Here is a 27,303-nt window from a genome sequence, read left to right as displayed (position 1 = left end):
TCACATTAGACATTTTAATGACCAAAGATTGTAGATAATAATATACCTCCTTTTAATTTTCTAGAATTAAATAAACTGATAAATCTGCTGTAATCTACAAGTTAATATTTTAAACAGTGTAAACTGACATTGCTGATGTCGATGAAGAGGAACTTATAATCTTCATCCATGCTTTAAAAGGGTTTGGTTTATCTTTTTCAAGAAGATGCACAGTGGTGTCAAAAGTACACAATTTTGTAACTTAAGTAGAAGTATAGATACTGCAGTTGAAAAACAATCTGATAAAAGTTGAAGTATCAAATTGACCTCTTTACTCCAGTAATAGTGAAAAAGTATGTGTTTCAAAAAGTACTTTAAGTATAAAAGTATAAATCAACCTTTAAAAAACACAGCCAGACGCCACTATATGAATTGAAAGCTCAATTTTTTGACTACCGGTATTTCAAAAAAAATCATTGAGATAGGGCCAAGGATGAGGGAGGTCTTGTTAGTCTCCATTTCCTGATACGCTCTCGCCTGTGTCCGACCTTTCAGACATTTCAACATCTTTTTTCTGAATACGACATTGTAGCATGGCAAATGACAATTCACGTTTGCTTGCTTTTGATGATTTCCTTTAGTTAACCAATGAGTGTTTGCGTTATATGACTCATCCAATGACACTAGTTTTCACTAGATGTGGATGGAGCCAATGATCTGCATTGGATGGCACACATGGCGTGAAATAAATATTTATAAATATTAAACCGAAGCCCAAAGTAACGAGTAATGTTTGTTTTAAAAATGCAAGGAATAGAAAGTACAGATACTTGTTAAAAGAAAAAGTAAGTGATGGAGTAAAGCCCAGCGTACACTGTGCAATTTTTTCAATCATTGCACGCAGCTGCTGCTCACACTATATGATTAAACGCAGGGTTTAGTCTTACAGTTTGAGCTCACAGTTCACGATTTATGATCGGCCCGACGCTCTCATGCGATCTACCTGCTCACACTGCACGACTAAACACCACGTCGGACTGAGCTCCGCAGTGAGATGCAGCTGCTCTGAATCATCTAATGTATCTGGAAGCCAAACAAATAGAAGGGGGATATTAAGCTCACTATAGTAAACCGCGCTGCCTTGGCAATTTGTGCAATTTTGTGCTGAGGGTCCTAGAAAGAAAGGGCGACAACGTATTTGGAAAAAGGACGTGGCTGAGCAGGCGTGGCTGCTGCGGTATGTAAATTTTCCAGATGGAGCTGCATTTCACTCATTGCATCCCTGCCACGCTGCTGTGTTTACATCTGAGAGGAGGAATAAAAAGAAGAATCTTTCTTTGCGCATGCGCCCTGAGCGATTTGCCCACGACGGTCGGGAGAAAATCAAATATGTTTAATTTTCTCCGACCTTCCGATTCCATTATCGAAAGTTGGTCATGAGAGGCTGATCGTCGCTCGTAACCCCCTGTACACTACACAACTCATGACACACGATCAGGCTGAAAGTCGGGCCGATCGAAAAATTCTCACACAATTGAAAAAACGTCCCGAAAATCGCACAGTGTAAACCGGGCTTAAAGTACAGATACCTAAAAAGTGCACTTAAAGGAGAAGTTCGGTTTTTTACACTTTAAGCCCATTTTCTGTAGTGTCCAGGATGAAATCGAATGAAGGACACCAACATTTTGACAATTGCTCCTGTCTCTGCTTTTTGGCTCATTTAGAATCCACCCCTGGCTGCTTTAGAATGGCTAGCATAAAGCATGTCCGATAATGTCCTTAAAACAACCTTAAACGTTCTTTTTTTAAAATATGCTACTCACCGTGTCGTCAGCGCTGTTCAATGACGTTCCAAAAAAAGTTTCGTGAAGAAAAAACGTTCCTGTAGTGTTTTATTTAGCATTTTGTAAATCCCATTGAGTTCTGTAGGAATAGTCAATATTCCGCTGCCACCGGAAACGGAAATGGGGCCTGTTTACACAGTTGTAGTCTTTTTGCTTCACTCTGTGTACTCCGACGTAGAGAATCAAGAATTCACCTTTCGTATTCCATTTTCAGAGTTTTTTAAAGTGTTTAACAGAGACGTTAGCACCTCGACGTCGGAGTACGCAGAGTGAAGCGAAAAGACTACAACTGTGTAAACAGGCCCCATTTCCGTTTCCGGTGGCAGCGGAATATTGACTATTCCTACAGAACTCAATGGGATTTACAAAATGCTAAATAAAACACTACAGGAATGTTTTTTCTTCACGAAACTTTTTTTGGAACGTCATTGAACAGCGCTGACGACACGGTGAGTAGCATATTTTAAAAAAAGAACGTTTAAGGTTGTTTTAGGGACATTATCGGACATGCTCTATGCTAGCCATTCTAAAGCAGCCAGGGGTTGATTCTAAATGAGCCAAAAAGCAGAGACAGGAGCAATTGTCAAAATTTTGGTGTCCTTCATTCGATTTCATCCTGGACACTACAGAAAATGGGCTTAAAGTGTAAAAAACCGAACTTCTCCTTTAAGTACACTAACAAAGTATTTGTACTTCGTAATTTGACATCTCTGGAGATGCATCAGCAAATTGTAGGTTTTCAAATTATGGGAACTTCAGGACATGGCTGCTTAATCCTTAGTCTCTCAAAGCTTGTAAAAGAAAGGTGAAACTGTACTTCCTATTGTTCCATAGATGCTTTGCAATGAACCTTTGGCTCTTAAAGTCACAGTTTGAAGAAGTACAGTTTGAACATTTAGATGCCAGGGTTTGTTAAAGAGTGATACACTTTATACATTAAAATAATTTATGCAAACATTTAATGACCTTTTAGATCATCATCATATTTGCTTTAGGTGTTGCAGGTTCGACTCTATTTACAGTAGATAAGAGTTATACTTGATTTTCTTTTTTTTTCTAGCAAGGAAGCATGTTTTTTTACAAAATTATTATAAGTTAATATGCATAACAAGAAAATAAAATTGATTGAGAAATCAAGTTATTCCAAGCTTTTGTTTTATAGAAGTAAGTAGGAACTGGGGACAGCATAGGCATATTTCTCTGCCAGTGGCAGGGAGGGGCAGAGCCTTTGCTAAGCAGCAGCTCCTCTAGCAAGCTGATTATTTTTATTTCTATTATTTTTTCCATGGAACTGCACAGAGGAACATAGGACTTCTCAGGCTCCTTGGATTAAGCCTTATTTTTGTTTATTTTGAGGCCACTAGGGCAGTGCTAAATTCACGCCTGAAGAACAGCTCAACCGAACTGATGGGCATCAGAGACCACTTGGTTTTTACTCTAGCACCTTAGCTGAAATCAGTATCTCCAGAGGAAATTGAACTGCGGGAAAGAGTCAGGAAGCATCATCCAAGAGAAAATATTGTGCCCGAAAACAGAAGAGGGAGAAGCAGGTGGTATGTTGGCCCAGCTAAAGGCTAAGAAGCCACTGATTCCTGCTCTCTCTTTAGCCAATGTCCATTTATTGAATAACAAATAATGACTTTGATGACTTTAGACTCAGCTTCACAGAATGTGAAGTGACTTGCAATTTGACTTGGATTTTCTCATAAATAACTACATGGACTGGAGCCTTTTGACACGATAAGACTGGCTACTATCCCGAAAACCCAAAGATTAAAAAGAATGCAAACAAAACCCTGTATCTTTCATTGTGTTTACGTATGTGTGGGAAAGGATGGGGCTTGCGGACAGGCAAGCCAGGCAGTTGCTTGGAGTTGCGTCTCATATGGCCTATTTTTGCTTTCTTGTTTTGTCAACATCCACACGCCGCAGCTTAACAGCTCCTAAACCTCCTGTATTTCCTTAGCAGAAATACAAAAAAATTTAAAATAAAACAAAACTGTACCTATCAGAGTGGCCTTTTATTGTGGGCAGTCAAATTTGTGCACTAATCATGGCATCTAATCAGCATTTGATGGTGATATAGGTTGCTAATCTGATATATGAATTTAAGTTTCTGTCCTTAACGTGTTGCTAATGGACTAATATATTACGTTCAAGTAAAAATATATATTTTTCAGTTTGTCAGAAAAAAAACTATGTTTAGATTTTTGAAGAGAGTATGGTGACATTTTTTCCTACTGATAAAGATAAATGTGTTTTGCTTTTAAATTTAATGGCTATGGGAAAGGTTTCTGACAGAACTTTTCAAGCTTCTCACTTGCCTCTTGATTTGGACTGTTTTCCATCGATTCCAAGGCTCTTCACATTGCTCTGTGAATTGCCAGCAGTAAGAAAAATGGAAAGCAGTCATTTATTTTCTCTTTTCATCAATCAACTAATTTTGACTTTGACTGATGAATCCTGAGGCGCCCTTCTTTGTTGCAGTAACTTTAAACAGGTCTTTGCTCTTAACAAAAAGGATTTATCATACCCACTGGCTCTAATGGCAAACCCCAAAATGCAGACATTTTCATGAAATCAAGACATTTTAAGAATACAAATTCGGAGCAAAGTAAAAAAAAAAAAAAAAACAAGAAAATATAGACAACAGTGATATATTGCATCAGATTTATAAATTATAATAGAAGCAAAAGCAGAATATTTCTTATGGCACTACATGTGCCATATAAAAATATCCAATATATTGCATTCTGCCCTATTTCTTTGGGTGTTAAAAAAAGAATTTAAAAGTGGCAAACCACTAATAAATGATACTCCTGATAATTACATTATCATATATATATATATTTCAGTGGTGGCCGGTTATCAGCGTTATTGTTAACGGCAGATTCTTATCGGGCTAAAGAAAAAATATCGCAGTTTTTTTCTATTTCACAGTTAGTTTGGGATCTGGCCTGGATGTATATCTGGGGGTGAGAATTAATCAGTCTTGTGTGTAGGCCCACTGTTAACACATCGTTCTTGACGTGCTAACATGGATGCAGCTATAAAGCCACCGAGTTTGCTTAAGGGAAAATTTATTTTTAAGAATGCCCATCAGTGTGGTTGAAGATGATGGGCTCGAGCTTGTTCTCCAGGCAGCCACAGGTGGCACATCTTACAAACTACCTGCAAGTATCATGAGGAGAATACATGACCAGCACACCACGGAGAAAGTGAGGCAACGTGTTTAGCACTGAAGGGGAACAACTGGACGTCTGTCAATAATGATAACTACCTCAGCGTTACTGTACACTTCATTGATGCCAGCTGGGAACTGTACTCCACTTAAGGTAGGCGATGTTATGTAATTTTAAATGTAAGCATTCTTCTCTGGTTTCATCCCTGCTACTCATCATCTTATTTAAATACCAGACAAACTGTAACATTATAGGCGGCATAGAAGTCTGGCATCCTGAGAATTAGCTCTGGAAATTTGCTAACTGTCAATACATAATCTAAATTATGTAGTTGGCCCCATGTAACCAGACATGGGCAATGTGGAGTCAACAAGTCATCTCCATGTCATGTATTTGTTCTACCCAGCCACTGAAGCAGGTGAGTCCAATCTTCACCGTGAATTAACCTGTGCAGATTGGACTCACCTGGTTAATTGGCTGGGTAGATTAAATACATGACATGGAGATGACTTGTTGACTCCACATTGCCCATGTCTGCATGTAACTCATTAAACATTCTTGGTTTCAGTCAGCAAATTTATCAAGAAATCAGTTTAGACTTCACCAAATTCAGAGCGTCTCAAGTCATAAAGCAGGGTTAGCCGCAGTAGACATGTATTGTCTCTCACAGCACCTTGGTCTGACCCAAGATGGCCGCTCTATAGGCACGCCTCTCACCCAATGATCCATGGGATATGAGTACAGAAACATCAGAAGGACTTGGAGATTTTTTAGGTGAGATGCTTTTCTTGATTCGTCAATGTTTTGCGTCTTATTGTGTGGGATTATTTGCATGATAAGTAAATATTTCTCACAAATTTAACTTATTATCAAAGATTAATTCAAAAAAGAGAAAAAACTTAAAGCTGCAAGAACATCTAACATTCGAAAAGAAAAAAAAAAAACAAGGGCCAAAGAGGAAAAATCTTGGCAGCCTTACTGGGAATGTTGTTTCTAAAATCCCAGGCTGAATTAACTGATTTTGAAATTATATTGAGTAGTAAGACAGTGAGCAACCACAAGGCCCATCAGAGGATCTCTGGAACAGCTCAATATTGAATCCTTAAAAGTGATCAGGGTATTTGGTAAAAGAGAGTCGTGTCAGTCAGGGAAAAAAAAAGAAAAAAAAAACTGAGTTGCCAACTTAGTAATTACAAGTTTTTTTGTTGTTGTACCTCTATGACAACTGAAAGCCAAAAAAATTGCAGAATTTTGCAAATGACCATTTTTTTATCAATGAATTAACAGAAGAAACCACAGTCTGACCTTTTATTTTTCAAATTTAAATATTTTTCTAAAGGTGCATTGGAATAAATGACTGTTTCCTAGTAGCTTACAGGTAATTCTTACCAGTTTAAAAATTGTAGCAACAGGTCAGGATTACCTTCAAGATTCAGTCATGGGCTTCACAATTACAATTAATTTAAGATATGCTTTTGCCCCACAACCACAACATGCTATATATTTGAACCTATTATTGAAAAAGGATGTTTCATAGAAAATGGATAAACGACAATTTGGGTTTTCAATGTAATCCTCAATGTAAAGGATGAATGGAAAGATGGACAGAGCACTAGTTTTAGAAAGGACAACACTACTCAGTGCGCTTCGTTCAATTTATAAATAGCATACAAGGATTATAATATATGCAGTATTAAATAAGCAGTAGCTCCATATAATATATATTGCTATCAGTACAAATATTTGGTAAAGCGAATACAATTCCCTGATTATGAGTTAATGATATGAGAATGTGTGCTTCATGCTTGACATCCTGTTTCTATTTTTGAGGTTTTTATTTTGATGTAAGAAAGGAGATAGTTCTTCAATGTTCAACAGGCTTTCATCTGGTTTACTGGACAAAAAAGTTTCTTAAAAGGTTGTCTCAGTTAACAAATCTAAAATTTGCTAAGCTTCCATTGGCAATTAAGAGCAAACATACATACATTTTTTTTTATTAAACCTTCTTTTAATTCAACACAAATGAGGTTCCTATTATTCCCATAAAGATACAAAAGTCTAGATTCCTTTAAGTCTTGTGGATCGAGAATTGTGCATTACCTGCTCTTATAAGTAAGTCATAATATGACCAGACTCTGCTTTATATTCTGCCTGATGTATGTTCTATTTGTGGACAAGTACAGGGATAACAGATCTAAGTTATGAGATTACACACATATGAGGATAGTTTTAGAGAAGCATAAACTCAGGTTGAACATATTTAATACTTGGAAATAGTTTTGTAACCTTGTCAGACTATTTCCACTGCAGATCTTCAAAAATGTTAATTCTTCTACTTAAGTCTTTTTATATATATATATATATATATATATATATATATATATATATATATATATATATATATATATATATATATAGACTAAGGTAGAAGAATGAAGACTCTATATCTATATATAAAGGAACACATGCAAGCACAGAAAATCATTGATTTATTAATAGTTTACGTATTGTTGTTGTGGATAGATCTATATATTATGGTTCTATAATAAACGTGCAAGTCTTCTGAGATTACCCTACCTCTTACTATTCCTCAGAAGCTTGCCTCTTCTCCACCAGGAAATCATGGCTCTGGGTGAAGCATTTGGCCTACACTCTAACACCACCTCTCCCCCTCTCTGGATAACAGTGGACTTTTTCACAGGCCGGTGGGTAAAGTCAGGAGGCAAGGCTGAAAAAAAAAAGTGTGTTGAGGCCAATTGTCTCGCTTTGTAGCAGGCAAACAACTGTGCACCAGCCAAAATGTCAAGTGTGTCACCAGCAATTATAGACATTTCATTTCACCAACAGATTGTTGGTTATCAGAAGTGATTTTAGGAAACAAAAAGAGGCCTAGGCTATGTAAAGAGCCTATCTATTTTTATTTTGCTCTCATGGTTTTATGTACAATGAGGCTCCATCCCTCCACTGGCAACATTGCTTACATCTTGATTGTAGATCACAGTCAATTGAACTTACCTACAACCTTAAGCTCTGCACTTGCATACAGAGATCCATATTCATTCTCTGCCACACATTGATACATCCCAGAGTCTGACAATCTAATTGTGGAAATTGTCAGTTTGCCAGCTTCAACATGAACTCTCTCCTGAAAAAAAACACATAGGGAGGGTGTACAGTAGCTGCTTCTGTCTTCAGCATGAAGTACAGGAAAAAAAAATGCATTTACGTTTTTTAAACAAAGCGTTACATTCTTTTTTGTGTCTTACCTTCACTGTCAGTGGAATACCATTTTTTAACCATCGATATCTAGGTTTAGGTTTACCAATTGCTTTGCACTCCCACTGCAGATTAGCATCAATGGCCATATGGGCATCTTTTAGTATCTGGGTCCACTGAAGATGTTCAATGTCTGAGAAGAAAATAAGTCAATATCAGTTTTTAAAGGAGTAAAAAAAACATAAAAGACGAGGATTTTCCGGTTCACCTTAAATCATACTCAAAAATTCACTTTTTTCTTTGAGTGTTCATATTGATTCCTGGTCTATATGCAACAACAACAGAAAAATAACCAGGCCATTTTGACAACATTCTTTGGTGTGCAGACTATTTCTGAGTGAAGGACACAGAGTTAATTTCTTAAAGACTAGAAAACTATTCATGGGAAGTACAAAAGCTGCAAGATGCTACTTCAAAAGGAAAAAGCATTTTCTAAGGAGGGATGTCAGCTCTTCCTCAACAAAAGCTAAACTTAATAGGGTGTTGCTATTTAGTGAATGTGTTGATTTAATTACCCAGATTTTTCAGGAAAAAAAACAAACCAAAAGAAAAATAAAAGTAGAAACCAAATTTTGCAAGTTGCTTTAAGACTTTTTTAAATGAAACTGAGAAAACAAAATTAACTTAAAGCCAATCTTAGTAAATAACAAAAAGACATTTTCCATCTTAGTCCCCCTCTTTTTCTTATTGAGTTTCCTAACTTTATCTGCCAGGATAAGAAGAATTTGGAAATGTTGGCAGCCTTTAGGTCAGTAGTTAAAGTAAATATCTGTATTTTGCAGGAAAAAGAACAGAGTTAATGCTTAATGCACAGTTTTTAAGAAGCTAAAGGCTGCTTAAATTGTCAATTATGGAATCCATTTTCTCTTTGTTTGAAAATAATTGCAATTTGGCAACCACTCTTGCAAATGATGTTGCCTCTGTTTCTGTTAATGAACTCAGTGCAGGAGGGCTAGAGAGAAACATTTTGAACCTAATTACAGTCCTTGATGAGAAATTTAAATTGTCTAAAATCTTCATAAACAGCCATAAATTTTAGATTGGTGCACCTCTTGTAAAAAAAAAAAAGTCTAGTGGAGAAGTTCGCTTTTTAAGCAAAGCCAACACAGTCAAAATTACGTGTAAAAGTAACTTTAATACAGTAAGCTTGCTAATGTTTGATAACCTTTGACAATTAATGCTTGACTCCATATTTCAAAGTCTGAAATTGAGTTTGGACTAACACTATTTCCCTGTGTTTATAAGTAATCAAAATGTAGACATAGATGTTGCATCACATTTTGCTCAGGTTAAAGACTCCTTTGCTTGTCTCCAGTTTTAGTCATGCTTTAGTGACCAAAGAGGTACAGAAAAGCATCCATCAGAAGGAAGAAATGGCATGACTTGCTTTTGACTGATTGTAGACCGGAGCTGCTGCCACCGCAGGGACTGTTAGCAAAGGTTTCACTGGATTCACTGGCAGCTCTGCCCCAGGGTCTTACTATAGTTGGCACGTAATAATAGGGCATAATAAAAGTGGTTCAGCACTAAGCATGAAGCAGAAACAAGAACTGAAGTTTAAACTGCAATGTACTGTCTTGTACATTTAGTACTAGTTTCAGAGTTTATATCTACAGAAAAATATATAATACACATAAATAGTATTTTGCATCTTTATAAATGGACTGTATATTCTTAAATTGATTGATTGAAGTATTCTACCTACATTTCAAACTACAAAGTCATGTTTGCATATTTTTTTTCATCTTTATACAGTTACTTACTTACAACCTACTAAGGGTATAAGCACACTGCTCTAACCACTTAGCCAACACTCCCCTGACAATAGGCAAATGCACTGCTGAGATAGGGCCATGAGATATTAAGCAACTAGCAGCTTCATATCCACTGTCGGTGGATGATGAGCGGCTTGGAAAAAATCTGTTTAATTCAAATAAAAAATAATTTATTTATCAAAAAGGTAAATTGAATGTTGCAGCAACTCATACATTATGTTACAGGTGTTGTAGGGTAGTTTGAGAAACAGAAGCCTCACAGGTCCCCAACTGGCATCTTCATCAAATAGTACCCGCAAAACACCAGTGTCAACATCTGCAGTGAAGAGATGGCTGCGGGATTCTGGGCTTCAGGGCAGAGTGGCAAAGAAAAAGCCATTTCTGAGACTGGCCAATAAAAGAAAAAGATTAAGATGAGCAAATGAACACAGACATTGGACAGAGGAAGACTGGAAAAAAGTGTTGTGAATGGATGAGGTCGGACAAGTTTGAGGTGTTTGGATCACAAAGAAGAACGTTTGTGAGACGCAGAACAAATGAAAAGATGCTGGAAGAATGCCCGACGCCATCTGTTAAGCATGGTGGAGGTAATGTGATGTATGGTGTTGCTTTGGTGCTGGTAAGTTGGGAGATTTGTACACGGTAAAAGGGATTCTAAATAAGGAAGGCTATCACTCAATTTTGCATTTTCCAATTTCATCCTACAACAGGAAAATGACCCTAAGCAAACCTCCAAATTGTGCAAGAACTATTTAGAGCAGAAGCAGGCAGCTGGTATTCCATCGGTAATGGAGTGGCCAGCGCAGTCACCAGATCTGAACCCCATTGAGCTGTTGTGGGAGCAGCTTGACCGTATGGTAGGCAAGAAGTACCCATCCAACCAATCCAACTTGTGGGAGCTGATTCTGGAAGCGTGGGGTACAATTTCTCCAGATTACCTCAACAAATTAACAGCTAAATGCCAAAGGTCTGCAATGCTGTAATTGCTGCAAATGGAGGATTCTTTGATGAAAGTTTGATGTAAAAAAAATCTTATTTCAAATACAAATCGTTATTTCCGTCCTTGTCAATGTCTTGACTCTATTTTGTATTCATTTCACAATGTATGGTGGTGAATAAGTGTGACTTTTCAGGAAAACACAAAATTGTTTGGGTCACCCCAAACTCTTGAACGGTAGTGTACCTCCACTTTTTCTCCCATGATGTTAATAGGTTTCAACTTGTTCCTGAACACAGAAGTTTATGTAGTCAGTCACACACTCAGTCATTGCATTGATGTCCTCTCCATGTGGCTGACCCAATGCATCCCAATCTGTTGCCTCTAAACAACCTTGCAGGGCTTCTTCAGCTTCCTTTGACCATCTCCTTACAGTAATTTTTAATGCAGGGTGTCTCTTATAAAGTCGGTTATAATCTGAGCAGAGAAAAACAAGATTGTGATATGATTTCCCAAAAGGAGGTCTCACTTTAGAGATGTAGGATTCTTTTATATTTGCATAAAACAAGACCTCAGTTCTGTTTTCTCTGGCACAGCAGCTTAAAAACTGTTGGAAACTTAGTAACAACTGAAATTATAACATCACATGGAGCACCGGCAATGTCAGAAAGTGGAATATAAATGTTACCAACAGAACACTGCTGAACTCTCTAGGCTAATAATATAGCTGAAAACCAAATGTCAACAGTTCAACATCTGGGCTACAGTGACAAATCTTCCTAGTAACATGTCCTGCATGACTGATTTGTTGTTCACAAACACTGCCAACTCAACCCCTTTGAATTTCCCAGTCTTCTTTAAATCTCTGCCTGCTTGTATGGTCAGAAAACCTAGCAGAGAGAAGCTTGAGTCCAAGATATGATCCTGCAGCCACTTTTCAGTAAGACACATTGCCAATATACTGGCTGGGTCCTTGCAAGGGCTTGGAGGTCTTCTAATTTGTTTCCTAAATATCTGACATTGCCCATGATGCCCATGATATCCTTCATCCTGTTTAACATCCCTGGCACCTCCTTTTCAACTCAGCTGGTACTTGTGGACGTAGTTGATGTAATATTATAGCGTTAGTGATGTTAAAGAGCTGCTCCCAGGTGTAAAAAAAAAAAAAATCAACTTGCTATGGATGCTGTGGTCAGCAAAGGTATCCAAAAAGGACAAAAATATCAATGAAAATCTCTCCAATTTCATAGCAGTTTTAAGGCGAAAAACATAAGAAAAAGAAACTCTAATCAAAAAATGGTTTTGTTCTCTAAAAAAAAAAATAAGCCACTGTAGTAGCCGTTCAAAATTTCACCACTTTCCTTGATGGGCTATAGGCTAGTCCTTGGCTGATCCCCTAAAATTCCTTTTCAAAACATCAAATCTTTGAACTAAAATATTTTTCTGTCATGATTTGTGGACATTAGGATCTAAAGAGAAGCGTAATTTCCTGGTCAGACCCTGTAATCCAGTCAGAGTAGAAAAATATGCACACCCAGGAGATGGAGGAGGTCACTCCAGTGGCTGGAAGTTGGAGAGGATTTTGATGGTAGTTGGAGGGAAGTGGGCGGCCATTTTGAATGGCTGCTACTGTAGCAGAGGTCAAGTGCTTTGATGCAGTAAATAAATTAATTCATTCATCTACCCTGTCATTTGCCTGTTCACCATATAAAAGAAGGACTGTATGCCATCCCAGCTGAGTCAATACCTGGATTTCTATGAAATGTCATGTTCATTGCAGTGAAATCAGTTAAATATACAAGTTGGCCAATATATGGATGTTTGTGGTGTATATATATTATATGAGAAGATATATCTCTATATGATGAAAAATAATAAAGCTAGTCAATATACCCTGAACTAAGAACATATTTAGAGGGAAAAAAACATGTTTTCAATATATTTGATTTCTTGGTAAAACTAAAAAACACTGAAACATTTCACAGTTGTTGGAAAAAAAATCAAACCTTGCAGCTGCCCCTGTAATACAAACATTTCACTGGTATATTTTGCTGAAGCGACAGCTGGGCCAAAAGACAAAGCTCTCGATTTACTGGTCAGTTAGGCTTCCTATATGTATATAATTTTGTTTTTGCACACTTAGGAAAAAACACGTAATTTCTCTGTTCTAAGTCTTGCCGTTATTGCTCTCTAGAACTCTTTTCTAAATGTTTGTACAGTATATGCATATCAAAGAAGCCCTTAAGTATTTGTATCTATAATGTGAAAAATTAAGAAAAAATGGCTCTAAATAAATCATTATAACTGACTTTAAATGCGGATTAATGTGTTAAGCTCTCAAATGCGTTAAGTTCTCCTTTTGTTTATTATGATAGATTAGGACACTAAGTGAGTCTGATTCTCCGGCACAGCGCTAGCGGGAGGAGGTACAAGACTCAGGGTGAGGAGGAATGTGCCACTGAACCTGGAGAAGTGTGACAGGAATGAAATAACAATACAAAATTAGGCTTTAACAGGATGGGAACTTGATTAAAATAGAATCTTGATTAGAATAGCTCCAACAGAGCTGTGACTTAAAGGAAACCTATCCTTCCAATACTGAGGCAATCTTCCGTATTGGAAACCAATGAACTGAAATCAGTGTTCCTTGAAACTGATGCACCCATTAAACACAAATTGAAACAAATACATCTTGCTAATGTTAGTCTTATAAAATGTAAGGCTTTTAGATAGATCAAAATTCCATGACCATGTCTAAAGTTAAAATGTAACAAATAAAATGTAGAAAGTTGAAATTTCTCTTACTTTGGAATATAAGCTGCCCTTTGGCTACATTCCGCCCTCTGCTGTTCTCAGCAACACATTCATACATGCCGGCATCCTCTGGGCGAAAATAGGGAATTTCCAGATCCCCAGTGGAGTGGTTGATTTTAATCTTCCCAGGGAGTGGATTTCCATCAGCTCTCCTCCAGGAGATTGTGGGCACAGGGCTGCAGAGATAGAACCCACAAAAGGTCACACTGACCAAAGGAGCAGATGTGCCTGTCTGCTTTCTATAGCAAGCAAGCTACTTCAACCCTCAGCGGACTATGGTGGGTTCAATGCTTACTTTCCTAAGGCGAAGCATTCCAGCTTGACTGATGATCCTTTTAAAACATAAAGGGTGTCTGGAAACTGGACTTCAATCTTTGGCTCATATTCACCCATCGGCACTACATCAGGGACAATAAAAAATATGACACAACTCAAAACTTATATTATCATTGTAAAACCTTGATATCATAATAAACGTACACTCAACACAAATATAAATGCAACACTTTTGGTTTTGCTCCCATTTTTTATGAGATTAACTCAAATCACATACATAATATAACTATTTCCCTTAAATATTGTTAACAAAGCAGTCTAAGGCTCTGTTCGAAACCTAGGACGCATCCTTAGAAGACCGGATTCGAAGGCCGATTACGTCATAGCGCGGCGCCAAGGTCTGGTCGGATTCCAAGAGTCCTCGTTATGCGGCCTTAAAATGCGTCCTTCTTTTTGCCCGATTTGAAGGACGGGTCCGATGTATCCTCGGTATTCTTGGATATCCCAGGATTCATTGTGAGACCAAGCAAGCTGTGATCAGAGGAAAGGTTACTTGGCGCCGAACAGTGGTGAAAATTGGAAGTTCAGTTTAATATAATACAACTGTGAATAGTTCCGTCTGAAATGAATGAAAATAGTTGTTTTAATGGTTACTGAGTCATATATGTGGCGGTAATGTTTGATTTATCTAAAGGTTTTTATCTGTTACTGTGTAAATGGATTTGGCTGTAATTTAAGGACAGATTCTAATAGATCTGCAGAGAGGGGACTATAAATCTGATAGGATTTTTATCTTTTTATTGCTGTTTTGCACAATATGCTTAACTTCGTATTTTTTGTTGTTGAATATTAGAGATTTTGCAGATATATTTTTTATAAATACATTGTTTAGATTTACTTATATATTTCTACCCCTTTTATAGAATAGAAAATTCCTTTATTGTCCCACAATGGGGAAATTTACAGCAGCAGAAAGATTATTGAAAATGGTCACACAAATGTGGACCTTAGAAAAATGTATAAGAATAACATAATAGGGAAGAGTTAAAATATAAACAATAAAATACTGTAAAGTGTTTTAACAATATAAAACTGGGGAATAAATAACCAATATGCTGCTATGGACATTTTTACAGTAATGGATATTTGAAAATAGCAGCAGCATCAGAGATGTGCAAAATGACAGCAGCAGGTTATTTAACTGACTAAGGTTTCTATCATTACATTTGATTTTATTTGTTCCTGCTCCCAGTGGTTGGAACCTTTATTCCACTCTGGATTCTTGTGAGTGTAGTCTTTGTTCACTTCAAAAAAAAAGAAATAAATAAACAGTTTTGAAAACTTCTGTTTTCATTCTTTTCCTGCTTTGTGTGTCAACGTTCACGGTTGCTAAGCAACAGAGCATACGGCGGTAAAACCCGCCGAAGGGTAGACCTGGTCGAATTCACAGCCAAAACTCTTCCGGTCTCCTTAATTTCAAGGACTTCGAAGGATCCAGTCTAGGTAGACCGCGTCCTTGGAGGACCCGTCCTAGGTTTTCGAACAGAGCCTAAATCTGTGATAGTGAGCACTTCTTTACTGAGATAATCCATCCCACCTCACAGGTGTGCCATATCAAGATGCTAATTAGACACCTGCATTAATGCCCAGGTGTGCCTTCAACTGCCCACAATAACTCACCTAGGAATAGAAAACCATTCATGGCAAGGCAAGATAAGGCATGTTTACTTATATAGGACAGTACAAAGACAATTCAAAGTGCTTTACATAAATGAAACAATAAAATAGAAGGGAAATATTAGCAGAATAAAAGCAAGTAGAGATAAAAACATGAGTAAAAACACCAGAATGGAGCCTTGAAGAACTCTACAAGTGTTTTTAAATTCCCTCCTGACATGTAAAATCCCATTCTCCAAGGTAGGAATTAAACCAGTCCAGTGTGGTACCGAAAAAAACTGATATAGTTTTCAATATGCGCTAATAAAATATCAAACGCTGCAGTGAGGTACAATAACACACTCTGAATTGATAGAGATGGCACAATAAATCTTAATCAGGGTGGTTTCAATACTGTGGTTGGCAAGGAAATCTGACTGGCAGACATCAAATCAGCTTATGTTTAACTGTTTGAACACAACTTTTTCAATAGTTTCACTGATGAAGGGGAGGTTTGAGATGGGCATGTAGTTCTGCACGCTTCTCTTTTTCAAAAATGGTTTGACAATTACTGTTTTTCAGGTCTGGGGGTAAGCACCCAACCTAAGGGATGTGTTTATAATTGGAATCAAATCAGATTCTGAAACAGATAAAAACCTTCATAAACCCTTAGGGTAAAGCATCAAGACAGCAGGAAGAGGTGTAACTTTCGCAGTTTATTTGGTAGAATTAGGGCATCTTAACATAGGTCATTCTAAATAGTGGCAGTATGGTAATGGAGTTGACGTTAATGTATGTAAGTGCTTTTCGAATACCTTGTATTCACTCAGTAACTTTGCAAAGTCATTGCAGGCCAGTTAGACTGGAGTTCATTGGCAACAGATGTAGGAGCGCCAGGATTGCTTAGGTTTTTGTTGATAATCTCAGAAAAGAAAGATTCTTTTGTAGATTTGACTTTATATCAGTAAAGTTTCTTTTTATAGATTTCATATTGAACTTAGAGTTCATTCGCCACCTTTGTCCGGCTCTTTAGCACTCCCTGTTTTTTTTTTTTTTCCACTGCTGGAGCATTTCTCCATGGAGATTTCATCTTCCTAGAGATAATTTTCACTTTAGCTAGAGTGCTGGAATCATTGATGTCAGCAACTTTAGAATGAGAATGATCAACGATCAACTACTGAGTTACAGTGTAAGGTGCAGAAGGATAAACGTAGGCAGTTTTCAGTTGTCCAGTCCATGAAAACACGCTTTCTTTTAACATCTCTTTTGGTAATCAGATCAGTGTGAAAATGTTTTTAAAGTAAACAGTGATATATACCTTTACTGACCACTGTAAGCTGGCTGTTTAACATGTTGAGTCAAACCAAAATTTTTAAGTATATCACACAGTTCTTTTACATCTCTTTCTTCAGGGTTGTCATTATGTACATTAAGGCTCCTTACAATAATTTAATAGCACAGTTCTACAAATATTACAGAAAAAAAGTTCAAGGAAATCATTAAAAAGTTTATTTTGGACTTTGGAGGCCTATAAATATTCATAAACGTGGCTTGAACAAGGCCCTGTACTTTGACAGCCAGATATTCAAAAGATTCATAGAAACCCAGGATCAATTTTCTATCTTTTTAAGTCGCGACTCCCAATTTTTACATGCACTGCTGTGCTTAACCTCCCTATAAACGGTCAATATACATTTACATACGATCACTTATCAACTCACTTCTTCTATAAGTCTCTTTATCATCTTATTTGACCACACTGGGAGGTTTTGAAACACATTTAAGCAACATAAAGAGGCTAACTTTCAAAACAGACTAACAGTGGTCACTACATCCCATAATTTTGAAGTTAAAATGTAAACAAATGATGCAAACATTTACTTCTTTATAGTAAAACTATAACAATGTGTGCTAAACACACTGGAAAACAACCCATCTTGAATTGTAGTTATCTATGTTTCTGAGAGCTTAAAATAAAAAAAAAAAACTTCTTGGTCAAAAGCAGAGGTGATTTCTGTAACTATTTGTTGTGATGGCTGGGGCTGTTTGTACAGAGCAGTTGTATTCTTGACTTTATTTTAGAAATGACCAAATAGAGATCCCTCTCAACTCTGAAGAGTTGTGAAACCTTTAGAGAACTAGCAATCTGTAATGTGTAATCACATTACAGGCTGTCCTACAGCTCTGACGAGAGGTGATGCGCGGTGAAGGAGGTGAAAGACTAGTGTATCCAGTTGTACTTTTTCAGTGTGTTATTATTCAGAGGGCTGAGGTGAAAGGCAATAATTTGTTTCATAGTTTGAATTGTTATTTTGTAACTTGTAACTATCTGAAACACTTTGCCCAGCCTCTCGCAGAGCCCACTACTCCAGATTTCTCTTAAATGCCTTGACCTTATCAGAGAAAACAGGGACATTTGTGTTTGGTCCTCATTAAAAGCCTTGGGAGGAATTTAAATGTTTAGTCTGTCTGGCTACTGCAAGGCTCACGACCCACTTTGGGTCTGTCAGATTTAGCAAGGGGAGAACTACAGTCTGATTAAAAATATCCCCTAACACAGTTCAAGTAGCCTTGTTAAAATTAACAATCTTAAATGATTTTTGAAGACAATCCTGAAGCTCTGACTCCCTCAAGCAAGTGCCGTCCTATCGATCATGCAGGGAAGAAATCTCACATTGGGGGGCTAACTGCAAATCCTAGGCCCTCAAACTTTTTCTTGCCCCGCTGCATAGATCCAGCTCCATCTGTGCACACAGATACAAAGGTCTCTCATGTAATTCTTTTCTTTGCTGCCCCCCACACTCCACCACAGTGCCTTGCTGACTAGACTCTCTAAGGCACAGATCAGAATCTCATACAAAAATGTTGATACAATGAATTTTGCACAAAAAATGAAGCAGTCTCTGTTTGAAATTATGTAATTTAATATAGATGAAACAACCATTATTTTTGTTTTATTTTTAAGTGGCCAAATATTTAGGTTTAAGTTCTGTAATTTCAGACACTCTGCGAACCCTTTCTGCACCTGCTGCTCCTGCTGACAGCAGATGGGAGAGGGAGTGATGGGAGAAGCCTGGCTTAGGCTGACAGTAACTAGTTCTGAGTAATACAAAGCCTGTTTGAGACCAAACGCTTACCGTCCTTTCAATGTCTGGTTGGAAGCTACATTAATTTTGCACATTTATATTATTCTAAAATGATTTGCGGACCCCCAGAAATCATCTCACACCCCAGTTAGGGGTTGAAATCACTGGCTGCTTTAGTGAATCATTACAGTCTGTTCTGATAAAAAAAAATGTAATTGGGAATTGGTGTCGCCAATAACATCTGTATATCATTATTTTCATCTAGCCATGTCTCTGTTAGAAACATAAAATCAAGATTTAAATGAGTAAATAAGTAATTGATAAAAAAAAAATACTGACAGAGATCTTATGTTAATTAAATACGTTTTAAATACCTTGGTTGGTAATACAGTATATCTCTAGCTGGTTGAACTCCAAGTTGCCATACCTTTTTCTGTTGTCTGGAAAAAGGCTATTCTCCTCAGGGTCATCCTGTAAAGCTAACCCAATTCATTGTAACTCTAGTGGTCCTTTAGTAAGGTGGTCCTCCCACACTATAATTTTTTTAGCTTCTAACAGGTGTCAACTATCCTGTAACCTTTTGATTATTGTGTTAAAGGGGACTTTTAGCCAAAATAAAGAATTTTGCTTTCACTTTGTTTGGCATTGTTGCTATATCTCCTACATGACGTCTGTGGATCTTTAACTACCTTCTATTATAAGGTAGTTTTCAATAGTCGTAGTAGTCAATAGTCGTCAAGCAAAATGCTTTTCCTGGTTCAGAAATCATATAAATGTAAGGCAATCATTTTTTCTAAATTTAATTTGTTGGTTTCATATCACATAGATGGCATATGAATGCTTCAAACACTATTTGAGACAAAAAAAAAAAAAAAATTTTGCATATGCCTCCTTAACTCCACAGCTCTGCTTCCTTTTGCACTGATTTGTCACATAAAAACCCAATACCAAAATTGGAAAAATGTAGTTGTTACAAAATACAAGCAAGGGGCACCTGTCAGTGTAGCATGATTGGTTAGGTCACACACAGTACATGGTAGGAAATGGATGAGTTTGTATTACATTTTTACTAAAGTGCAAGTAGTAAGTGAAATCCAGAGCTGGGTTGTAGATGCAATATTTGTACTGGTGTCAATTGTGAATGTTTAAAAACCATGGTAAAGGCTAAAAAGTAAAACAGTGTAATGCTCCAGACCAATGATTTATCTCCTCTGCTCACCCACCTAATGAAGGTCACAGTGCACAGAATAAATAAAAGGTGGACAGAAGATGCTTACCGTCTCCCCGCACCACCACAGGGGTTGGGGAGCCTAACACTGTGGCATTGGTCATCATGTTTCTTACTGCACACGTATAATTCCCCGCATCTGAGGCTTCAACTTTGGCTATATACAAATTTCCGGTCCTCTGAGAGATGAAGCGACGGGTGTCCTGCTGCAGGAAGCTTTGCTGGCTGTTAAAAACCCAGGAATATTTTATTTCTGTAGAAGATGAGAGAAAAGAAACAACAAACACTGGCTTTGAATTGCAATGCAGTCATTTGCAGTGACATTCCCCAAAAAAGAGATGAAAAAAAAAGAAAAAAGATATATATTTTTCATTACCAAACAGATAAAGGATTGCATGAAAGGTTATGTCTCCCAGTATTGTATATTTTTCTTTTCTTTCTTGTAAAAAAAAAAAATCAATCTTATGAAATATCTGCGATTGTTAGCAGCCACAGTGGGGAATTTTAAGGCTAAGACAGTCTTAAGCCTGTTTAGATAAATTTTAGAAGATGGTTCTTAATAACAGCAGGAAGGTGATTACATACATTATGCTGTACTTGATATTGAAGGTTATGAAAGGATATCCATAGTAAGTTAAAATACAAAAAAGACAAAAATCAAAAAAACAATATCCGATCTGCAATAATAATAGACAGAATTCATAACATAGGAGAACGTGGCTAAATATTTTTAAAAGTGTTAGGTTTATTTAATGATGATTATAAAATTAATATGAGCTTATAAAACATTTGTGCGAGGGGATGCTCCACTCCTGTCTCATGATTCAGTCAGGAGACCATCCTGCCATGTCATTCTGTCTTTATGAACCGATCAATTGTTCTGTCAGAACAATACTCTGTTTGTAACCATGTGTCATGTTGTGTTAATAAACGCTCTGCGGAGGAGGTCCAGTGGGAGACAGTGTGTTTGAGTCTGGGGTTCAACTGTCTCTCTTTTCTGCAGAAATTGTATCCATTACTGTGTATTTCAGTTCTTCTTTTGCAAACCTACATTTATGAACCCGACAAAAAGATGGGAATTACACAAGTGTGTTAATATTCTTGGTATTGCAAGAAACCTTTAAAGGAGTTCAAATAAGGCCATTTAGGTGAGCATTCTGGTATCCTCCAAGACTATTGTTTGCAGTCAAGCTTTGATGGAGCAGGAGATATACTTGGGATTATCGTGCTGATGAAAGCTTCAGTGATACAACCAGGTTCAATTTCTCACAGATGGAATGACAAATTAACTGCAATGATTTCCTGCTACTGGAATTAATATTTTCCTTCATACTTTGGGATTCTAGAGCCAGAAAAAGCAAATTGGCACCAGACCACCTAGTCACTACCATGCTTCCGTGTAGTCATTGTGTTCTATGGCTTTTGTTTCATTCTTCTTTCATCAAACATACAGAAATGATCTACCAGCATCAAAATATCCAGCTTTGACACATTATCATCATCTAAGTTAACTAGTGACTTGAGATCAAACTTGAAGCCCTTTTTCCTAAATCATAACTGCTACAGTCTGCACAGATTAGAAACTAACAAACTACAAAACAAGGCTTAATTCAGAAAGACTATATTTCTTTTATATATACCATTAATGAGAGAATTTAAGTGAATTTGATTTGGATAATCCTGACTGTATTTTTTACTTGTTTGTACTAATATTAATAGCATGGAACTTTAACTTTTTATGTAAGGTTGTTAATCAGTTTTTGAATTATTTTTAATTTGGCTTTAAACTAAAATAGATATTTGTGTCAGTCTCTTTTTGATGGACTTAACAGCTTAAATTTCTGATAAACCACTCGTTTCAGATGTGATCAACCATTAAATGGCAGTTATTAGCAGATATCAGTCCCATAGAATGGCTTAGGCTGGGCCTTCTCTACCTACTAGTAGGGTTTTTTTATATGCAGCTTATAGGTGATAACAGCCGCTTTAAATTGACCTACTTTTAGTTTTCATCTACTTTATTTAGAAAGCACCTACTTGTTGCAAATAACTGATTTTAAAACCTCTACTTTGAATAAAGTCCACATGTTAAAGTCCATACAGATTTAATGTGGTCTTTACAAATAACTAATTTAACAGGATATGTTACTTTGTTTTGGTTTGTTTAATATGAGCGAGATGCAGATCATTTATTTTTTTTACAATACATGAAGAACTACAAAAATTATGTTCAGATAACACATAATTACATTGATCAATTCCGTGGGCAAAAAAGGAATTCTCTCAGGCTTAGGGTTAGGATTCATTCAGTGCCAAAAACCAACTAAACCAATTAGGTAGGAGGCAAAATCTACACACCGCTAATAATGGCCATTCAATAAGATGTTAACATCCACAGTGGTTAAACTAATATATTTTTTCTGAAAGCTTTATTTTCAGAATGTGAGTAATATTTCATTGAAGCCCTTTATAATTTTCTTTAGGCTCTCATTGTTTGTTGCGCAATTTTTGTCTTAATGTTAATAGAATTATAGAAGTTACTTGCTAGTTGTTATGTTGCCTACTTCTGTTTTGCTTTTTTGGGGGGAATTTTTAGCAACTTCCTACCCTCAGTACATTCAGGGAAAATAGGCTAGAGTCATAGATAACTCAGTGCAGAATTACTGAGGTGTCAGCCTTTATATATCTTTATCATTTTGTGTACTTCCTAATGTTCTTTAAAAATTTTTAGAGGCGTTCACATACCAGCTGAATTTATACTTTGATTATCTAATCCCAAATCATACTCTGATTTTATGCCAAATATTGTAAACGTTGTTTGTACTGTTTTGATAAAGACATTCATATTTTACCTTAAAAATGAAGAAGGTCATGTGACAAAAATAAAGAAAGAAAATAAAGGGTCATATTTCCTATTTTAGGTGTGCTGTATCTTACTGCACAACTGAAATGAGTAAGAAAGTAATTTAAAGAAATCTGCAGCAACTGTAAATGTATTAAGCCATTTCTGCCTCTCCCCCAACACACTCCCTCCCAAAACACACCCCTCTATTAATTGAACAACATTTGGCACTCAGTCTGTCTGACTGCAGCCACTAAAAAGTTCCATTTGCTTCCTTGAGGGAAAACTGTGATTCAAAATCATTACGAGGAAAGTCAGGGCATGAACTGACAGACCTTTCATGATTAGGGACTATCACAGTCTGGCTCTGTTCAAGAGCTGCAGTCCCAAAGCAACAGAGGACTTGCAGGCACATAATCCCATGTCTTCTGATTGAGTTTAACTCTACGGGTGGCTCTTTTAAGTCCACTTAGGTATCGATTACTCAGATAAGTTTGAAATAAATCTCTTTTTTAATAAGGTGTATTATATATTTCCTCAACAGTTGCTGCCTTACTTAAAAGCATTTAAGCAATTTTGACATCATACACACATTTTACTGTCGTATTCAATTCTGAAACACCTCAAGCTAGTATTATATCCCAGTGCAAATCCCATCAAGTGTGTGACTATGATCCTTTTAAGGTTGAATACTAAAGAGATGGGGGTATTCAAAGGGCGAAGGGTAAAACTAAGGGGTGGAGGAAAGGAGGGCAAAAAAAATTTTAATGTGTGGAATTCCACATGGCTGCAGGATTTGGCTGAAAACAGAAAGCAGAGAAAGGCTGCTGTGGAGGCGTGAAATTGTGCTGCTGGGCACCAAATAGCTACAGGAGCATGGACCCCTTTGAGGGCCCGCTAATCAGCAGCACCCAGACATATGAGCAAACTTACAGCTGAGCTAAAGGATAAATGCTCCCACAGCAGCCACCAGCGGCCATTATTACCCAACAGATAACCTGCTCGGAACCATATATGACAGCTGGATGAGATGGAGCTGGGGAGACTTTCTAGATGACAGCACAGTCGCAGATCATATGTGCACGAAAAAGGAGTTCAAGGTTAAGAAGTGCAAGACTGTGAACTGCAGATGAAAGAAGGGGTCTGGGATGGCAGAGCGTGATTGATAAGGGGAGGCAAGTGGAAAACAGTGTTGGAAACAGCTGCGGCAGTGGACGCAGGTGGGAGGGTACAGAAACAAAAGAATCACAGTGGTGAAGCTGGAGGAAAATAAGGAGCAGTCAAAAGACCAATAAAGAGAGCTGAGCCAAGCAAGTATATGAAACTGAAAGAAAATTCACAGGAGTTATAGTCAAGATATCAGTACCTCCGAAATGGGGTGGTGGGCCACAGAGGAGAACCACAGCTTGACCCTCTCTGACTGTCACTGTGTTTCGTGGCTTTTGGCTGAAGTTCTGTAGATCTGTTGGATATAAAGAAACCAACGACCCATCATGGTGTCTGTTTAAATACCTCCATCTTCCTTAAAATAAACCCCAGTATTCTACAATGCCCCACAGAGAAACTCTACTTAATGTATCTAAAATATATCTTTTTAACAGAACAACATAGAGTAGGGTAAACAGGAATAAAAATAAAACACGGTATTTGAAATATATTTTGCATACAAATAATGAAAGCATTCTCTGTATTTGTTTGAACCCCATTTACACTGTTTAGATTTTAACCTTTGAGATCTTTTGCAGTTTTAAAATCACAAATTAAACTTTTAGAAAGCATAAACATTTTTCCAAGGTGCTATGGATTCTCACCAACATGAAAACACTATGCTCCCCTGTTAGTTTCCCCTGCAACTTAAAGAGATTGAACCAGAGAGGCAGCAGCTCAACTTTCACCTTTGATTAAACGCTGCTGTCTGCATGGCAGAATAAATAGCAAGGAGACATATCAATCCTAAAGTCCTTGAAATACCATCTGGTCTCTAGAGAGGTCACGCAAATATCAGCAAGGGTCAAATCAAAGCTCAGCTAATTAAGAATCTCAGCAAAGTCATATATACAGCCCTTCTAATTATTTCTGAAGTTATACCCAAACTGTGATGAAGCAAAACAATGAGTTTATTTTTCATTTAGGCCAAAGTCAGAAAATAAGAGTGTTTTCACACATGTTCAATGTACACCACAGTGAGTCTCCGAATACCAAAATGATACAGAGCTTCATGTTTTGGTTAAAAAAGGTTGATTCTACACCAGCTTATGTAACTTCTTTTGTCACAATCTTTCGTAATGTAGGATTAGGTACGCAGGTTATTAGCGGCTCACTTTTTTCTTCTTCATGGTTTGCATGTAGAACTATAGGCCAACAATGGTTGAAGGTAAAGCGCGGCTGTAGCTAGAAAATAATATGCTGATGCATTGGAGATGCAGAATGGGTGTGCAGGTCAAATGCTTCACAATACAATTTTCTGACCAGATTTCTATCAGACACTGTATTTCTTTCGAGGTCCAAGTCTGTGTGTCAAGTTTCCATTTTTTTCAGAGGCTTTTTTGTTGGACCTGAATGGAGACCACCTCTTGAGTCCACATTATTTTGATTTGCATTGATCCAAACAAGACCAAATTTAGTTTGATCGAAATCTGCATGGGGAAAATACCCAAACTCCCCGTCTTCCAGAGTGGATTTCTTCAACAATCTTAATTTGATATTTAATTGTGAGTTCTTGCTCCTTCTACAATTGTAAGTGTAACATATTTAATTAAGAAGGGATGTAACTGGGTCGCTGCAGTCATGAAAGAAGAGAAAGTGGCCTATAAATAGAGGCTTGTAGTCCTTGAAACAGATGCCCTGGGTCAAGGACAGTCTCTGTCTTCTCTCCCATCTGCAGAATTGTCCACTGGAGGTTATTAGTGTCACAGAATTTATTAAATTTTTTTATGCGATTGAACTTTTTTTTTTTTTTTTTTTATCTAAACTGACTTATGATCAATGAATTTTGGGATAACTTGAAGACACATGATGTTATAGGTTCCTTTATTATGGAGGATTGTTCCTACTAAAAACCAAGAGCACACATTTTTGAGAGCAGAATTTCCTCAACTTTCGTTCAAAACTTGTAATGCTCACATTCAAAACTTCTGCTCATTTCGAGCAAATATGTGTTTCCGCTCTCAGATCTAATACTTCTTGCTCAGATTTTCTCCTCTCATTTACTTCCTTCTTGTGCGAAAACCAATCTCTGCTCGAGTCGAGATATACTTACAAAGTCGTCGGCTCTGCTCTCATACTGGACTCCGATGGTCCCCTAGCAGCATTTGCAGCCGAACACCAGTCTCAGAAAGGGTGCGCTGCTTTTCTTCGACTGAGTTTATAGGCAACTCAGCAGAATAAAACAAGCGCACCCTTTCTGAGGATGTCCTTCTATTGGCTGGATAGGTTGCTACAGTACGAGACAGTCTGAGAGAGTGTGAAAAATCCACAAGCAGATCCAACGGCTTTGTAAGCTTATCTCTGACTTGAGCAGAGATTGGTTTGTGTGCGAAGAAGAGGAAGTAAACGGGAGGATAAAACATCTGTGCAAGAAGCATTAGATCTGAGAGCAGATGCAAAGATTCTATGGAGAAGATGATATAATTTGAGAGAAAGGAGAAGTTTTGATATGAGCATTTCAAGTTTGGGATGCCAGTAGAGGAAATCCTGGTCCTAAATTTGAAAATGTGTGCTCTTGGTTTTTGGCAGGAAAAATCCTAATTTTTTTTTACAGCATATTAAGTTTATGTTAACACTGTTAATCCCCCGCCCTAATCAATTGATCCCTTAAACAGCCTTGAAACTGCAGCCGTGCAAATTTTTTAATATTCAAATTTGCAATATTTTATATTTTCTCTAGATTAACCATTCATGTTTGGCTTATATTTTGATTGCCTCTCTTGAGTGAAATTGGTTGTAGCAAGACTTTACTGTTGCCTAGAAAAGTACTTTTTTTTCAAAATTGGATGTATTGATATGCACACTTGTTTCAACTCTCTACTTCCTTCTGTGTGGCAGCAGACCCAATTTAAATGTGTTACCCCACTTTAAGGGCCTGAGTGAGAAAGTCAGTAGGAGGCCGCTACAGATGTAGATATGGTATTCGTAAACATTTTTACCTACGTATTTCCAAATATACATAAATAGAGTACTGTAAAAATGTGAGCCCTGTGCCTTTCAGACTCTGTAATAGACTGACTATGACTGCTTGTAGGCAGGAAAACACACATGCCTCTGCCCTACCAAAAGACAGTCTCCAGGTTCAGAAAGTTTCCCAAAGGGCTGATCTGTCAAGCCAAACAAACCAATAATCAATAAAAAGCAGCATCGCTGTGCCTCTGGAACTCCCCTCTGCAACTGTAGGTGGATCAGACAATGTCTC

At 37.2% G+C, this 27,303-nt stretch overlaps 1 protein-coding gene across 2 annotated transcripts in view; it reads right to left on the bottom strand.

Annotated features, from left to right (window-relative positions):
- LOC119785994 (contactin-4) overlaps nucleotides 1-27,303 on the bottom strand; it is a 126,281-nt gene that overhangs the window by 54,577 nt on the left and 44,401 nt on the right. For both annotated transcript variants that reach the window (XM_038289022.1, XM_038289020.1), the window contains 7 exons: nucleotides 24,262-24,357; nucleotides 20,103-20,306; nucleotides 14,103-14,205; nucleotides 13,799-13,983; nucleotides 8,272-8,414; nucleotides 8,021-8,150; nucleotides 7,583-7,733 (listed from right to left, as the gene is read on the bottom strand). In XM_038289022.1, the coding sequence (XP_038144950.1) occupies nucleotides 7,583-7,733; nucleotides 8,021-8,150; nucleotides 8,272-8,414; nucleotides 13,799-13,983; nucleotides 14,103-14,205; nucleotides 20,103-20,306; nucleotides 24,262-24,357 (1,012 nt within the window). The remainder of the gene's footprint in view (nucleotides 1-7,582; nucleotides 7,734-8,020; nucleotides 8,151-8,271; nucleotides 8,415-13,798; nucleotides 13,984-14,102; nucleotides 14,206-20,102; nucleotides 20,307-24,261; nucleotides 24,358-27,303) is intronic.

The sequence above is a fragment of the Cyprinodon tularosa genome, unplaced genomic scaffold (assembly GCF_016077235.1).
Source record: "Cyprinodon tularosa strain WSP-4 unplaced genomic scaffold, ASM1607723v1 ctg261, whole genome shotgun sequence".
NCBI classification, from domain to species: domain Eukaryota; kingdom Metazoa; phylum Chordata; class Actinopteri; order Cyprinodontiformes; family Cyprinodontidae; genus Cyprinodon; species Cyprinodon tularosa.
The sequence above is the reverse complement of the archived record's forward strand: the minus strand, read 5'-3'. Positions and strand labels throughout refer to the sequence as shown.